General features: G+C 53.7%; 2 protein-coding genes across 3 annotated transcripts in view; one reads left to right on the top strand and one right to left on the bottom strand.

Annotated features, from left to right (window-relative positions):
* LOC122394643 overlaps positions 1-8,642 on the top strand; it is a 54,008-nt gene extending 45,366 nt beyond the window's left edge. Inside the window, exon 4 of the mRNA XM_043391651.1 lies at positions 6,581-8,642. Coding sequence (XP_043247586.1) covers positions 6,581-8,339 — 1,759 coding nt within the window. The 3' untranslated portion in view covers positions 8,340-8,642. The remainder of the gene's footprint in view (positions 1-6,580) is intronic.
* A 151-nt stretch (positions 8,643-8,793) lies between these two features.
* Positions 8,794-14,063, bottom strand: LOC122394659 (serine/arginine-rich splicing factor 7-like). 2 transcript variants are annotated; one of them, XM_043391677.1, is made up of 6 exons: positions 13,876-14,063; positions 12,367-12,444; positions 11,894-12,047; positions 11,428-11,628; positions 9,508-9,597; positions 8,794-9,202 (listed from the first exon to the last, which is right to left on the bottom strand). In XM_043391677.1, exons 2-6 carry the CDS (start codon positions 12,410-12,412, stop codon positions 9,151-9,153), a joined length of 543 nt encoding a protein of 180 aa, XP_043247612.1. In that variant the 5' UTR covers positions 12,413-12,444; positions 13,876-14,063; the 3' UTR covers positions 8,794-9,150. The 2 variants fall into 2 exon arrangements, with proteins under 2 accessions (XP_043247612.1, XP_043247611.1); XM_043391676.1 differs by having other exon boundaries at positions 14,042-14,060.

A 14,063-nucleotide genomic window follows, 5' to 3' on the forward strand; every position in this document is an offset into this window, starting at 1 on the left:
CAGCGGTAACGAGCAACAGTCGATTTGCGTGCGATATGTGGACAAGGATTTCAATGTGCAAGAAGAATTTCTGGGATTCTACCAAGCTCAGTCAACGACTGGCGCCGACCTATCCCGGTTGATTGAAGATGCCCTCAGGCGTCTAAACCTACCTCTGACTCACCTTCGAGGTCTGGCGTTCGATGGGGCCGCGAACATGGCTGGATGTGTTCGGGGAGTACAGGCCATTCTCCGCGAAAAACAACCCAAGGCCCTCTTTGTGCACTGCGGCGCGCATTGCGTGAACCTTGCAGCCAAGGAAAGCTGTGACGTCTCGACCATGCTCCGGAACGCTCTGTACACCATCAACGAGGTGGGTCGACTGTTCGCCGAGTCATTGAAGTTCCGAGAGAAGTTCGCTGAACTTTGCGTGTGCGAAAACGAATCGCCGAAGAAGCTGCGGCCACTGTGTCCTACACGGTGGACAGTGCGACTCCAGGCTGTGGACGCCGCTCTCGACCGCTACGACGAGGTACTGAGCACTGTGGAAGAGCTGGGTGCCGGCAGCACTCATGTAGCAGCGAGAGCCGCTGGTCTACACGCGCAGCTGCGAAAAAAATCAACTCTTCTGGCGCTGCACATGGCGCGTGTGGTACTGGCGCCACTGGATCGCCTAAACAGGGCCGCCCAGGGCTCGCGCTGCACGGTATCACAGCTGATGAGCAGCGTCCGGCTCACCAAGGAGCTCCTGCAGGCTGAGCGTGACAACGCCGACCACACGATCCAGGGGCTTTTGCGAAAGGTGGAGGCGTCCAGCTGTGATGCTCCCATGACGCTGCCTCGCCAGAAGCGCGTCCCAGCCCGGTTTGCGGGGGCCGGAGAGCAGCACCACGCCGAGGACCTGCCCCAGTACCTGCGGGAACAGCTGCTGCTGGCGATAGACTCGGTCTGCACGCAACTGTCGGACCGCTTCGACCAGGAGGGCGTCCGGGAACACGGCAAGGTTGAGAAGGCACTGTTGTCTTCCCTGAACGTGAAGGAACTGGACCAACTTTTCCAGGAGAGTCCATGGAGGGAAGATATATCTGTCGCCTACCTGGCACCGCAGCTGCAGGTGCTGTTTAAGAACAACCGTCCGGAGAATTTGGACGCAGCGAAAGCTACGGTGGCTGACCTTGAGGAGAGCGCGCGGGCCATGTTTCCGGACGCAGTGAAGCTGGTCCGACTCCTGCTTACTCTTCCCGCGTCGTCTGCGACCGCTGAGAGGAGCTTCAGTGCCCTCCGTCGACTGAAGACGTGGCTGCGCTCCACGATGGGTCAGGCGCGGCTGAACGCTGTGGCCGTCTGCCACGTTCATCGGGACCGGGTGGCCACTGTGAACGCCGACCGAGTGGCGGCCGCGTTCATCAGTCTCAACGCCCGCCGGGAGCGTGTGTTTGGCCGGGTGTAGAGTATGGACCGTAGTGGTAAAGTGGGAGTAGAGTTCGTGGTCGAACACGGCTGTTGATTCTTTTGGTGATCAAAGGAAACTTAAGGTACCTTGTATTCTCAAAGCAGTTTGGCATTGTTTCCAATCATCTTTACCACGCGCATCTTACTGGGCCGCGGGGAACGTACTTGCTGACGCTGATATTTCTGAAAATGTCACTGGCGAAGTCTGAACAATATATATCAGACACTCTGCTCTGCCTTTTCTGGACAAATACCGATAGTTAGAGCCACCAATGTTTTTGACTTATAATTCCCTTGTTATCTTCCCATCACAGTGATAAGACCGAATGGAGCAAAATGACATACCTACCTACCTATCACTAGGCATTTTTTTTTTTACACGTCTTTCCACTGATCCGTCATCAAAGAGACGGCTAAAATGCGTCCCCCCCTGTCAGAAATGTGTGGCGACGCCCCTGCATTAGAGCGTCTAATTACGGCCGGCGCCGCCCCCGCCGCCGCGCAGACGCGTATATGGCGATGACTGCGGATGAGGCCGCCAGAGCCCACAATGCCTCCCGGGGAGGTCCGACTGTGTAAGGCGTCAGCGGCCACCCAGCGCCAATCGATCCCGGGTGGTCGCTGAAAACCTGTGAGGATCATTGTGCAACGTCTGCAGAGGCGACCACTAAGAATAGTTAACCCGACCGGTAACCGAGCCGACGCTGCCTACACAAACAGGTGGCCTGCTATTTCTATTGTTCGCAGTTGTGACATTTTTGGCGAAGCGAGGTGGGGCTCAACCGTAGCAGCAATGAATTAGCCTGAATATAGTGCAAATAGCGCGGATTCACTGTCCTTCGCCCACGCAAATGACGTTGCTAGATTGTAGAACAGTCAGCAAACGAAACGAGCCCGGGGACGGGGCCGGTGCCTCTTTTCGATTATAATCACGTACGGCTTTTGTAGGGCGTTCGGCTCAAAGGCAAACACCTGCTGTGATAGCCGTAAAAGACGAGCCATTTCTTTAGGAATGTAGTCTGAAGTGATTTTCTACGTAAATGGTATATTCGTGTCAGGAGGCGACGTCACCGAAAGCAAAACATCGATACGGGGATATAGTTTATGGCGGCTTTGCAGTAATGCGATTTGCCTATGATCCAATTTAATCTTGCGAAACTGACTGAATAAAGATGTTATAAAAATAGTGTTATAAAAATACTGTCCGGTGCTTTTACTATTTCTGAAAATAGCATCAATGGTAATAGTAGTAAAATGCTTATCAAGCAATGTTGGTCACTATTAACCCTATTCCTGGCGGGGGGGGGCCTCAGGAGCCCCCCCCTGAGGTTTTTTGGTTATATCTCCCAAACGCGTTGAGCTAGGAAGCTCAAATTTTCTGACTTTTCCTAAAAGGCTTCTACGCAACATGTCTGAAAATTTTGAGTTGATCTGACCTCAGGTCAGGTCACCAGAGGCGGTTTGGTGACGCTACCTCAGAAAAGTTTGCAATCACGCCAGAGCTAGAGTTTTTGACCGATCAATTTCTTCTCTTCAGGGTTTAGTAAGGGTACCAGTATGTGCAATTTGTATATCTCGGAATTTTGATATCGGTGACCTAAGGTCAGGTCAATTTCGCGACCTCCCCATTATAAGTCAATGGGGGAAAAATCAACTCCCTGTTTTTACCACTAAAACGGGTCGGAATGGCCCCATATACCATACATGACTTCATATACGATCAACCTTCACTACCTTCAGGTTTGTTTTGCTGTTGGGCAGCTGTGAGGTCATGTGACGTCATCAAAGGTCACCAAAGGTTTTTGGCCAATAACTCCGTACAGGAACAAGATACAGACGCGTGGATGGTCTCATTGTGTTCAGCTCGTCAAGACGCATCGAATGATATACATGATGACCTCGAGGTCACGTGACCTGAGGTCAACCTTTGACCTTGACCTTTCGAGGTCAACATATATATCATTCGATGCGGATTGACGAGAGGATCACGATGATGCCCTTAGTTTGTTCCTATCTTGACTAATTCGAAAGTTATTCGAGAAAAACTCTCTCCATATCTAGTGCCGCCATTTTGACTTTTTCGACCCCTGTGACGTCATCTTTGACCTGACCTGAAAATGACCTTAGTAAAAATTGTAGATCTTGGCCGTGCGTATCCGATGCCGTTTACCGCTTGTCGCTATCTTGCTTCGTTCTCGAGATCTCAGGGGGGGCCGAATCGGCCCCCCCCCCGCCAGTTTCTTGTCCCGGCGGAGCCCGCCAGGAATAGGGTTAAATGAAAAAAGCTCAGCAAATGTAGGAAAAGACTCCTGGGAAATGTTAAATACGATCTAATATCAAAACAGACAGGAAAGGCATAAACGTTCGGATTTATTCGCCTAGCGATTTTCCCTACAAATTGTATATTGCACACTGAAGATAAGTGATTTTTCCATGATGCTCCTTCCGGAAGCAGGCAGCATACCAAAATGGTAGCATCAAACAAAACAGGGCGAAACCACACTTCCCCATTCCTTTGATCCATTCATTCCTCGAAACTTTAGATGAAAGTTGCACGATTTTCCGTGGATAAAGTTTACTTACGGCTTGGTAAATCTGACAAAAAATAATAATCCAAAATCTTCATTAGCTATTCCACATTCAGCTGTGGATCTAGGCTAGTCGTGGCGTGGCAGCCCATATGAATGCCCGCCGCCACACCGCATTATGGAAATGCGGTCCCCGTATAAGCCAGGTGCCGCCTTTATACGGCAGGCGTATGTCCACGGATTTGCCTGACCAACGAGATTAGAGACCATATAGACTGGCTTCTCCTAACCAGGTTCGATTTTTCCCGTGCAATCGGACATTCTGATGTGACATCAAAGCTGTCACCAAAAAACTTCAACAGGCATTGTTAACTCATCGTAAAAATACCGCCGCCGAATAAGTCGATATTACCGGGCGGCGCTGTGCAGCGGTCGGCCCGATTTTCATCACGTGCCGCTCCACGGGGGTGTTGGGACACGGTACCGACTCTGCGGACACCGGACACAGTGTCATCCTGTCCGATCGGACAGCCGACAAATGCGGCCAGTGCGGACCTCCAGCCGCCCGCGCCCCGCGCACCGTCATCTATTTCCATCGCCGCCGGTGATCTGGGCCGGCGCGGGGACGCGCATCTGCACGTGCGCCGCTGTTCAGCGCCGTGCCTCCGCCAGCCAAATACGAGCATATCGAGTAACAGCGCCGAGCAGCCGGCCAAAATAGACACTTTACACCGCGCCGGCCGGCCGAAAATAGGCCCGCCAGCTACGGCCCCGTACGGCAATCGGCGCCGACGATGGCGGCCGGCTTCGGTTGCAGCCGTCGGCGCCGACGATGCCTAGTTGTGGGATCGGCCGCGAGGCGGCGCCCCTGTGCCGGTCCGCCGACCTGCAGCGGATGTGACTGGGGGAGGGGGATTATTGGGCGGTTCCGACTGCTCAGGAAATAGCGATTTGTGGCATGTGAATTGAAACAGCCGCCATGGGAATTAAGACCTCAGAGTGGTCGTCCGAGCGAGCGGGGTCATCTGTCCACGGTCAACGAGGGCCGTCCGGTGGATCCGGTGCGGACTGGCCTGGTGACAGGGACGTCCGTCCACCTCACGGGCGCCGACCGTATCGGGTTTCTTATTTACTTATCTAAGGGCGTGCAACATAACGGGTGAAAGCGATATGTTTGCTGGGGTCAAATCAAGGAGTCCTCCTATGCAGTTATGATAATTAGACTCAGCCAGCAAAGGGCTGCTGACCGCAAAACAAAGTCAAACATACGCTATTGTGTGACATGCCTATTGCCTACTGCCTAGCAACTCGTCTACCGCATTACGCATTGCCGACAGTAGTCGTTCAACCATGGCCGTCGGGTCTGTCCCTCGTGCACATTATAAGGCGCGCTCGGGTCATTTAGCATCCGTTACACAACACTCCCGGTCAGGGCCGTCACAGTGGCACGTGCATTGCCAGCGTGCCAGCTCGCTCGTAAAGTCCCGTGTGCAGAAAACTGTCAGCGTAAACAACGATTGTGTCCGAAATACACAGAAACATACTTTGGCCGGCCAACCGGCGCCCATTGTATGTTGCCGGTGATATGAGGATGCACGATCGCCGCGAAACACCCGAGGCCGGGAGCCGCACCGGCCCGACTCGTCAATTCCAGGAATGCTATTTTCTCCTTAGCTAGTTGGAGCATGCAAGCCGATATGACGTTCTGAATGTAAATTATGTGTATTTTTATTCCAGTCGTCGGATGGGGAATATTGAGCCGGACTGTCCAGGTCAAATGAATATGGCCATAACAGGGCTGCCTACAAAATAAGAACAATGAGCACAAGCTCCCGTATAAGTAATGAAATTTCCAATATTGAAAGTAATTGAAACGGGAAAAAGACGTTCATGTTCATGAACAGCATTAACAAATTAAGCTGACGTAGGTACCAATAAATAATGGGCCTTGCTTCATGAGCACTGACTTCACCTCGGATGGAGGGTACGACCATACCCTCAAACCGCGGTCCTCATTTGTCGGGCAGTTTATATTTCCCAAGACGTACATTATATCGCACACAGTAGCCTGGCGCTCATTCGCGTAAATTTCTGCGGCCGCACAGCTAACACTAACCCCGATCAACATCTGGTCCTTCTGACCGGACTTGGCCGGCCATACCAGATTGCACTGACGACAGGCTATAGCAGCGCTGTATCCTATGAGCAGGCCGGCAGGTGACAGATATATGTGCCATTAACGCCGACCGCCCGGAACCGGTGACGTCATTATGAACGAGTGACGTAATCAGACCCTCGCGGACGTCATGTGACCAGTGCACGGCACTGACTGACTGCAGAGCAGAGATCTGATGACTGAGGCAGATCATCACGTGGTTTTTGTTCTGGCGGACCACATGCTTAGATGAGACAGACAGGTGCGGAAAACAAAACAGCGAGATTACAGATGCCGTAGTGTAAGCGCTGAACTGCATTATCCGTTTACGGACTGGAAAGGGCCGCCTGTTCATTGCATGGTGTGATGGCCAAAATCCGGCCGTTTGTATAAGCCACTGCCGCGTGTGCGCACACCCGATGCTTCTGTTGTCCCGACTCTGACGCCCTTCTTTCTCCTTCCGCAGGGGCCGAGGCCGGGGCCCGGCGGCCGCTACCGGCGGCGCGCGCGGCCGCCGCCAGCTCAAGTTCCATCACCAGGCGCTGCCGCCCGAGTACCTGGATCACTACGTGCAGCGCATGAACCAGGAGGCCGCCTCGCTGCTGGCCCAGGAGGTGACGGCGCAGGCGGCGCGCGAGGCCAGCCCGCCGCAGCCGCAGCCGCCGCCGGAGCGGCCGGCCGCCGCCGCCGCGCTGCCGCACCTCACACCGGACGTGCTCAGCGCCGCGTGCCAGGCCGGTCGGCGGCACGGCACCAGCACCGTCCGGCCAGAGACGCTCAGCAAGGTGGCCTCGGTGATCGCGGCCAACTCAAAGTACCGGCAGATCCTACCGCGGCCGGCGCCGAACCGAGGCACGCGGACACGCGGCCGCGGTCGGGGGCGAGGACGCGGCTCACGAGCCATTCCCGGCTTCATCCAGGAGGTGCACGGCAGCATGAACAAGGGCCAGGAGAAGATCCTGGTAGAGAAATCCTCCTACGACGGCGGCAGTCTCTTCCCGACGTCGGTATCGGCACACCTGGTGAAGGCCATTCCGGGCCCGTCGGCGGCGCTGGCGGCGGCTGCGGCGGCGGGCTGCGAGCCGCCGGCAGGGGGCGCTGAGGCGGCCGCCGCTGCCGCCGCCGCGCTCAGCCGGCTGCAGGGCGGCCTAGAGAGTCCCCTGGAGGGCCGCCACCGCAGCAGGAAGCCCCGCAAGGCCGACATCTGTCACATGGTGGACGGCGGCGGCAGCGAGCGGTCGCCCAGCTCGCCAGAGACCCCCGATACGCCGCCCATGTCGATGTTACAAACACTCCTCAGCGCCAAACCGGAGCCGGGAGACGGAGCCGAGGAGTTCTACAGCCGCCTGCACGAGTACCTGCCCATGTACCAGCGGCTGCTGGCCGGCGCCGGCGCGCACAGCGACTCCGGCGAGCAGGACGAGCCGCTCAACCTCTGCATCCGCGACCTGAGCCTCAGCGACGGGCCGTCGGTGAAGTCGGAGCCGTCGGCCGACGAGTCGCCGCCCGACTCGCCGTCCGAGGCCGCCTGGGGCAGTGACTACGTGTTCTGGCCCGAGGCCGGCGTCATGGTGCACCCGCTGATGCTGGAGCACCACTGGCGGCAGCGGGCGAAGGGAGACGCCGCCACCTGGGCAGGGGACGCGCCCGACAGTCCCACAGACGCCGGCGGGGTGGCCGACGGAGGATCGCGGCGCAAGAAACGCTCCCCGGCTCACGTGCTGTCGGGGGACTCCGCGTCAGCCGGCGCCGGGGGGTTCGGCTCCACCTCAGATGTCAGCATATGTAAGTTCAAGTTCAAGGGCGGAGCCAACCCCAGTCTGCAGGAGAAAAAGAAGCTCTCGCTCAACAGCGACGGCCAGTTCCGCTTCTTCCAGAACGAGCGCACGCCGCCGACGGCGCCTGGCGAGCAAAGCGTAGCGAGCACGAGCAGCGAGCGGGCAGCGCCCAGCCCCGACCGCAAACGGAAGCGAGCCGGGCCCCTGGAGCAGCACCGGCAGCTGGAGAAGAAATTTCGCGAGCAGGGCTTTCTGATTCAGACGGCGCAGACTGAGTCGGCCGAGGGCGCCACCTACTGCAAATTTCGTCAGCTGAAGAAGTTCACGCGCTATCTGTTCCGCAGCTGGCGCGACTACCTTCCCGAGGAAGGCGAGGAGGGGGACACCGCCGCGCCGAGTGAGACGGCCGGCAGCGAGTCCCCGCCGCTGGCAGAGGTCAAGTTGTGACTGGGGCGGCCGCCGGATCGGAGCTGGCCCGGCAATCAGTGGCCGTTCCTCGCGGGAGGAGCGAGTGTCGACAGTGTGCGTGTGAATGTACTGGTGACTATGAGCTGGCGAGTGCCAGCCAGAGTGTATTTATCGCGTGAGTCTCATCGAGTGGCGCATTGTCCGTCCGCCGCGCGCCGCATTTGTCACTTGTTATTGTTGTCATGTGCGAGGAGGGACAAACGTGCAATGCCTAGTCATGTGTTTGCAGTGCCATTTTAAGCAATAAACGGCCGTAAGTGCCTTCGCACACCGCCCAGAGAACTTTCTGCTTTCTCGTCTAACTTCATCACAACTGCAAATCAGCGCATCATCACAGCGCATCGCTTCTACTCACATCCCACTACCAAATCCAATCAACTATGTCAACTGTTTATTGACACCAAAAATAATCCATGGCGCGTCTCACGGTCGCGGGTTCTCCACGTCCTGTGGCAGGGACAGATCTGCACAGATCTGTGCTCCGACCCCGCGGGCGGTGACTCGTTCAGGTAGCGGCACCCGGAGCTGACGTCTTACCCAGCTCGCTCCGACCGGGCGTGCCGAGCTCCGGGCGCCGTGTGAGCACACACCCACCGTGTCAGCGATGTCTACATCTACAGCTACTAGAGACTCTAGCCGAGAGAGAGGAGAGAGAGGGCGGTGATGATGGAGTAAGCAGGACAGAGACTGAGCGGCGGCGGCGCTGACCTGACGCGCGACTCGTCCGTGAGTGTATGATGCGGCCCGCCGGCCGGCCCGGGGCGGACCTCAGTCCCGGTGGGACGGCCTCTCAGTCCCGGCCGTTGGTCCTCGGCGAGCGGGAGCGGGAGCGAGAGCGCGACCTGAAAAATAAAACACGAGTCCCAAGTCAGATGACGTCGAGACTGAACAGGGAGTAATACACATCACGCATTCAGCACTAAGGCCGTCAGCGGAACGAGCGCAGGCAATCACAAAATACGGGTCTGTGCGAAATGGCCAGCTTCACGTAAATGCTTAAATTAAACAGGGCAAGGATTAAATGACAAAATTTTATACAAGCCCACTTTGTACACAAACAATAAAAAGCTGGATAGTCCCATCCGTATATGCCGTATATGAAAGTGAAATACACGTCCGAGCACACGTCGACGCCAGCGCCACCTACTTGCTGCGCGTGTAGGAGCGGGTACGTCCGCGCCGGTCACGAGAGCGCGAGCGGGAGCGCCGGTCACGGTCGCGGTCACGGCTGCGGGACCTGGAACAGCCCCGGGGGCAGGGAGGTGTCAGCCGCCGCGAGCGGGGCGGGGCGTGCTGGGAGAGGGCGGACGGGCAGTTACTCAGTGGCGAAGAACGCAGGATTGGTTGGAAAATGGAGATAAATGTCCGCAAGTGACTGCCCTCGGGAGAGGTAACTGAACAGAGGCAACAAAGGACTAGTGGGAAGCTGAAATGGGTAAGACAATACGAGGATATAGCAATGTGTAAGGATGCCTCCGTGACCTGCGTCGACACACACACTTCAAGCGACACTCTTCACGTGGTTGCTTAAAATAATACATTTCTTCAAAAGCAAGCCGCATCTCGATTAGCGACACACCAGGGTACTTCAGGGTAAGGCATTCAGATGGACATGTTCACAAAATTACGAATTCCGATTCATGAACAGGATACGCTACACCGCAACGGGGTGACTTGTGTGATATTGGCATGGGTTGCAAGCATTCGTACGACGAGGTTTGAGGAAAACATCCGCTGAATACAGGAAACCAGCCACGTGAATTATCAGGAGACCGTAAACATGGGAATTCCGAGGGCACTACAATGTTTAGTTTAGGGATCCAGCAAACGGATCGAACCGAAAAGGTGCCCAAGTCAGAATCAGTAAGCTGATATGTACAAAAGCTTTTACATTTTATTTCGTCATAAGTAGAATTCGTCTATCCCGAATTTCAGTCGGTTTAAGGTTGTCCCTGTTTGACTGAATTTCTGCCCTAGCAGATAATGGTGTAGCGCTACTGTATTCAATCCTTCGAAAGTGTTTATCAAAGGTTGCAGCATCAAATTGTACATTCTTCCTCCAGCAGCTTACTCGATTATCCAAGACACCGAATTTTGTATGTGATAAAGCGATCTGATAAATTTATATGATGTCTTCAGCGAAAGAAGAGAAGTGTGTCATGAAAGCTTTTTACAATTAATTTTTATGATAGAACTTAAACAGCGCCACTCAAAATGGTGCTGAGGTAAAGGGTGGAGACTTCCACTGGGGGCCAACTGGCGTCTAGCTGAGCAGGCGTCCAAGTTGGCGTCTAACTTGGCGCCTAACTGTTGGACTTCCCAAGCTAGACGCGTCTTAAGTTAGCTGTCGCCAGATACACGCAGCCTCCGTCCAGCTAGACGCGTCTAAGACTTAAGACTATTTCGACTTAGACGCGTCTAAGACTTAGACGCGGCTAGCAAGACGCGAAATGGAAGTCTCCACCAGCCTTACCTAAGAAGTAAGACCACATAACTTGAGTACCAGAATCATTCAATTGTAGCCGTCCGACCTTTCAATTGTCAACAGTTCTATCAGCAAAATAACAGCTGAATCGAGTTTTGCGATAGGCCTCTCCATAGCATGTTTCCTCTTTCACACAGGTAATTTTCGGTCTGCCTGTAGCAGGTTTGACCAGCGTCCGACACTGAGTCTCTGTCCACTGCAGCACGCGCTAGTGCATCTCTCTGTGCCCTGTGACGGCGTCTCACCACCGAGCTGGGCGGCACTGGGAGCGGTGACACGCGGCTCTCTGGGCGGCACTGGGAGCGGTGACACGCCGCGGTCTGGGTGGGGATGGGTGCGCACTGCGCGCGCTCTGCAGGCAGCGCCGCCGCTCACACGGCTCGGACGGTCAAGCTGTGACGGTCAAGCTGACTGTGCGGGCGACAATCATCCCCTATGAAACGTCAGAACAGCGCGTCAGCAGGCCATCGACCATCCAACCACGGGCACGACACCAGCGGCCACGAGGAGCGGACGCGTGTCTTCTCCGCCCTCCCGCTGGGGCCCGCCCCGCCCCGCCGACCCGCCCGGCCGCCCGCTCACCTCTTGCGGCCGCCGGCGCCGGTAAAGTGGTTCCTCTTGTCGGGACAGTCATAGGCGTAGTGGCCGCGGCCGCCGCACTCGTAGCAGCGGTCGTTAGGGTTGTACCCGCCGCTGCTCCAGCGGTTGAAGCCGCCGCCGCCGCCGCGGCCGCGTGATCGGCCCGTGGACATCTCGACGGTGACGCGGCGGTTGCAGACGGTGCTGGAATGGCGGCAGCACGAGCGTCAGACAGCACAGACGGACATTTGTAGACAGTCAGACAGAGCGCAAACGGACAGCGACCGTCAGACAGAGCACAGATAAACTGCAGCCGTCAGACAGAGCACAAACGGGACAGCAGCAGTGGCCGTAGTCAGTTAGCAAAACTCATAGGATGGCTGCTGGACCTAGTATAACTATAATGGTACATATCTATACAATTGTCCACTTGTCTTGTGTCTGAAGACGCATGCGGTCTTCAACTTACCGTCCGTCCAGACCTCTGACGGCGTCCCGGGCATCGCGTGGGTCCTCAAACTCGACGAAAGCGAAGCCCGGCGGGTTGCGGGCCACCCAGACGTTAGTCAGCGGTCCGTAGTAGGAGAAGGCATCCTCCAGCTCCGTCTGTGAGGCGTTACTTCCTGAAAATGAACGAGTTTACAAACGTGACATCATTAATTATACTTTGACTAGGTCCCATATGAAATATGAATATCATGTCTTTAAATCAGTAGACAAGTGAAAGATGGAATTTGTAGTTGCATGTATTGTACATAGCAGATAAGCTGACTGAAATTAACAAGGGAAATGACAGCACATGATAACCAGCTCATTGTTATTTTATGCATGCAAAAGGACAAATTGTATCAAACAGGTTGACTATATGAGATTAATAGTCAACAACATTCAATTCTAAATGTTTCACATGTTACTTTCAATTGGTTAGATTACAATGCTTACCGAGATCCCCCACGTAGACTTTGCAGTCAACATTTCCTCGAGACATGCCTTCAGATTGTCAGCAGACCCGATGGGCCACTGTAACACACAACACAGCACATGGTTCCATGACTTACGAGGACAAAGGGATGACTATATTGTATGCACACACATACCATCAGTGACTACGCCTGGGATTACAACATACCTAGCGTTCATGGCTTGAATTAAAGATCTGAAAGACCTTTTCTGAACAAATACCTTAAAACTTAACTTTAACTTAGGTACTTTAAAACCGGGGGTATCTTGACAGGCCGGGGTAGCTTTGATTTGAGATGGCTGCCCCCATGGAACAAAATTGACCTAATTTCTGACCATTATTTCAGAGGTAAGCAGTAATGTAAGCTTTCTCAACCTCATGACATGCATTCCCAGATGCTGGAAAAATTTGTTAACATAACTACCAAAACCAGATTTATTGTTTAAAGGGAATATTGCTGAAACTAACACTGCTTAGTGCTTTTTGGCCCCCCCTCCCCCATCACTGACCAAAATTTTTGCAGCCACATTAAAAAAAAGCACTTCCTGCCTTTATTCTTATTTGAACAGCCTTCAAATCAGTCTGCCATGATTTCTCAAGGATTATATCACCACCTTGTGCTAACCAAAGCAGTTTTTGGAAAATTAGTCCACATGAAAGGGATCAATCTTTTAGAACCCATGTTAATTCAAGAGTGGCAAGAGCATGCATTAGTGCATTACACTGTTTGTGATAAATTAGGCAACCTTTTTTATAGGAGATAAAGAAGGAATATAACTCTATCCAACTATGAAGTTAGCTATTAGGAGTACTGAGGAATTCCATGTGTAAGTTTCATGGAAAAATGAACACTTTTGAGAGTAATTAGTAACCCCGCCTAGTGCCTGCCGCCTGGGGTTACTTTGATCAGGCTGTTTTTCGCTTATATCTCATGTTCCAATTATGTTATAAACAAGAAACTTGGCACATATGTAGTCTGGCATTGAAATGCAATTTGGTTGGATATTCAGCAAAATATCCAAATCCACATAAGAGTTATGACCCAAAAAACTTGAAGTTTAATCAGGGTCAAGCATTTCATTTAGGAGGGGTCCGACTGACCTGAGGTCCACAATCTGGCACAGGTTCCAACTGTCTCCCATATATGCCAACCCCATTGAAAACATCAGAATTGGTGACCAGACTATTGATTTAAAATACTAGCACATTTGATCCCAATGAACAGAGCTTGGCACTCTAAAAACGAGTGGCAGTTACGTAAATGGCCGTCGGCATACCTATTTCATGTTTTTTCACAATTCATTAGCAAGTTTTGAATTGGAATGAGGGCTCTCCAGGCATGTATGCCCTGATTCGTCATTACACGACTGGGCTGTGCCTAGCACGATTGAGTAAGGCTAGCGGAGACCCGTGCACGCCAGAGATCTCGTCGAAAACTGCTACGTTTTGCAGCTTGGGGGAAATGAACAGACAAACATCTGAGCTTTTACCTTGAAAATCTCTCGACTAACAATGCAAATCAGTCGCAGTTCTACGCGAAAATATCTTTGAACAGACTTCAACCTTCAGTCAACATATAAAACATTATATTCACTGATATACCTAACAGATACAGCGTTGCGTGCAAGTTGCGTGTAGAGTGTAGACGAGAATTACAACCGTGGCGCAGCCACATGAG

This window comes from Amphibalanus amphitrite, unplaced genomic scaffold, assembly GCF_019059575.1.
Source record: "Amphibalanus amphitrite isolate SeventyFive unplaced genomic scaffold, NRLGWU_Aamphi_draft 000603F_arrow, whole genome shotgun sequence".
NCBI lineage: Eukaryota > Metazoa > Arthropoda > Thecostraca > Balanomorpha > Balanidae > Amphibalanus > Amphibalanus amphitrite.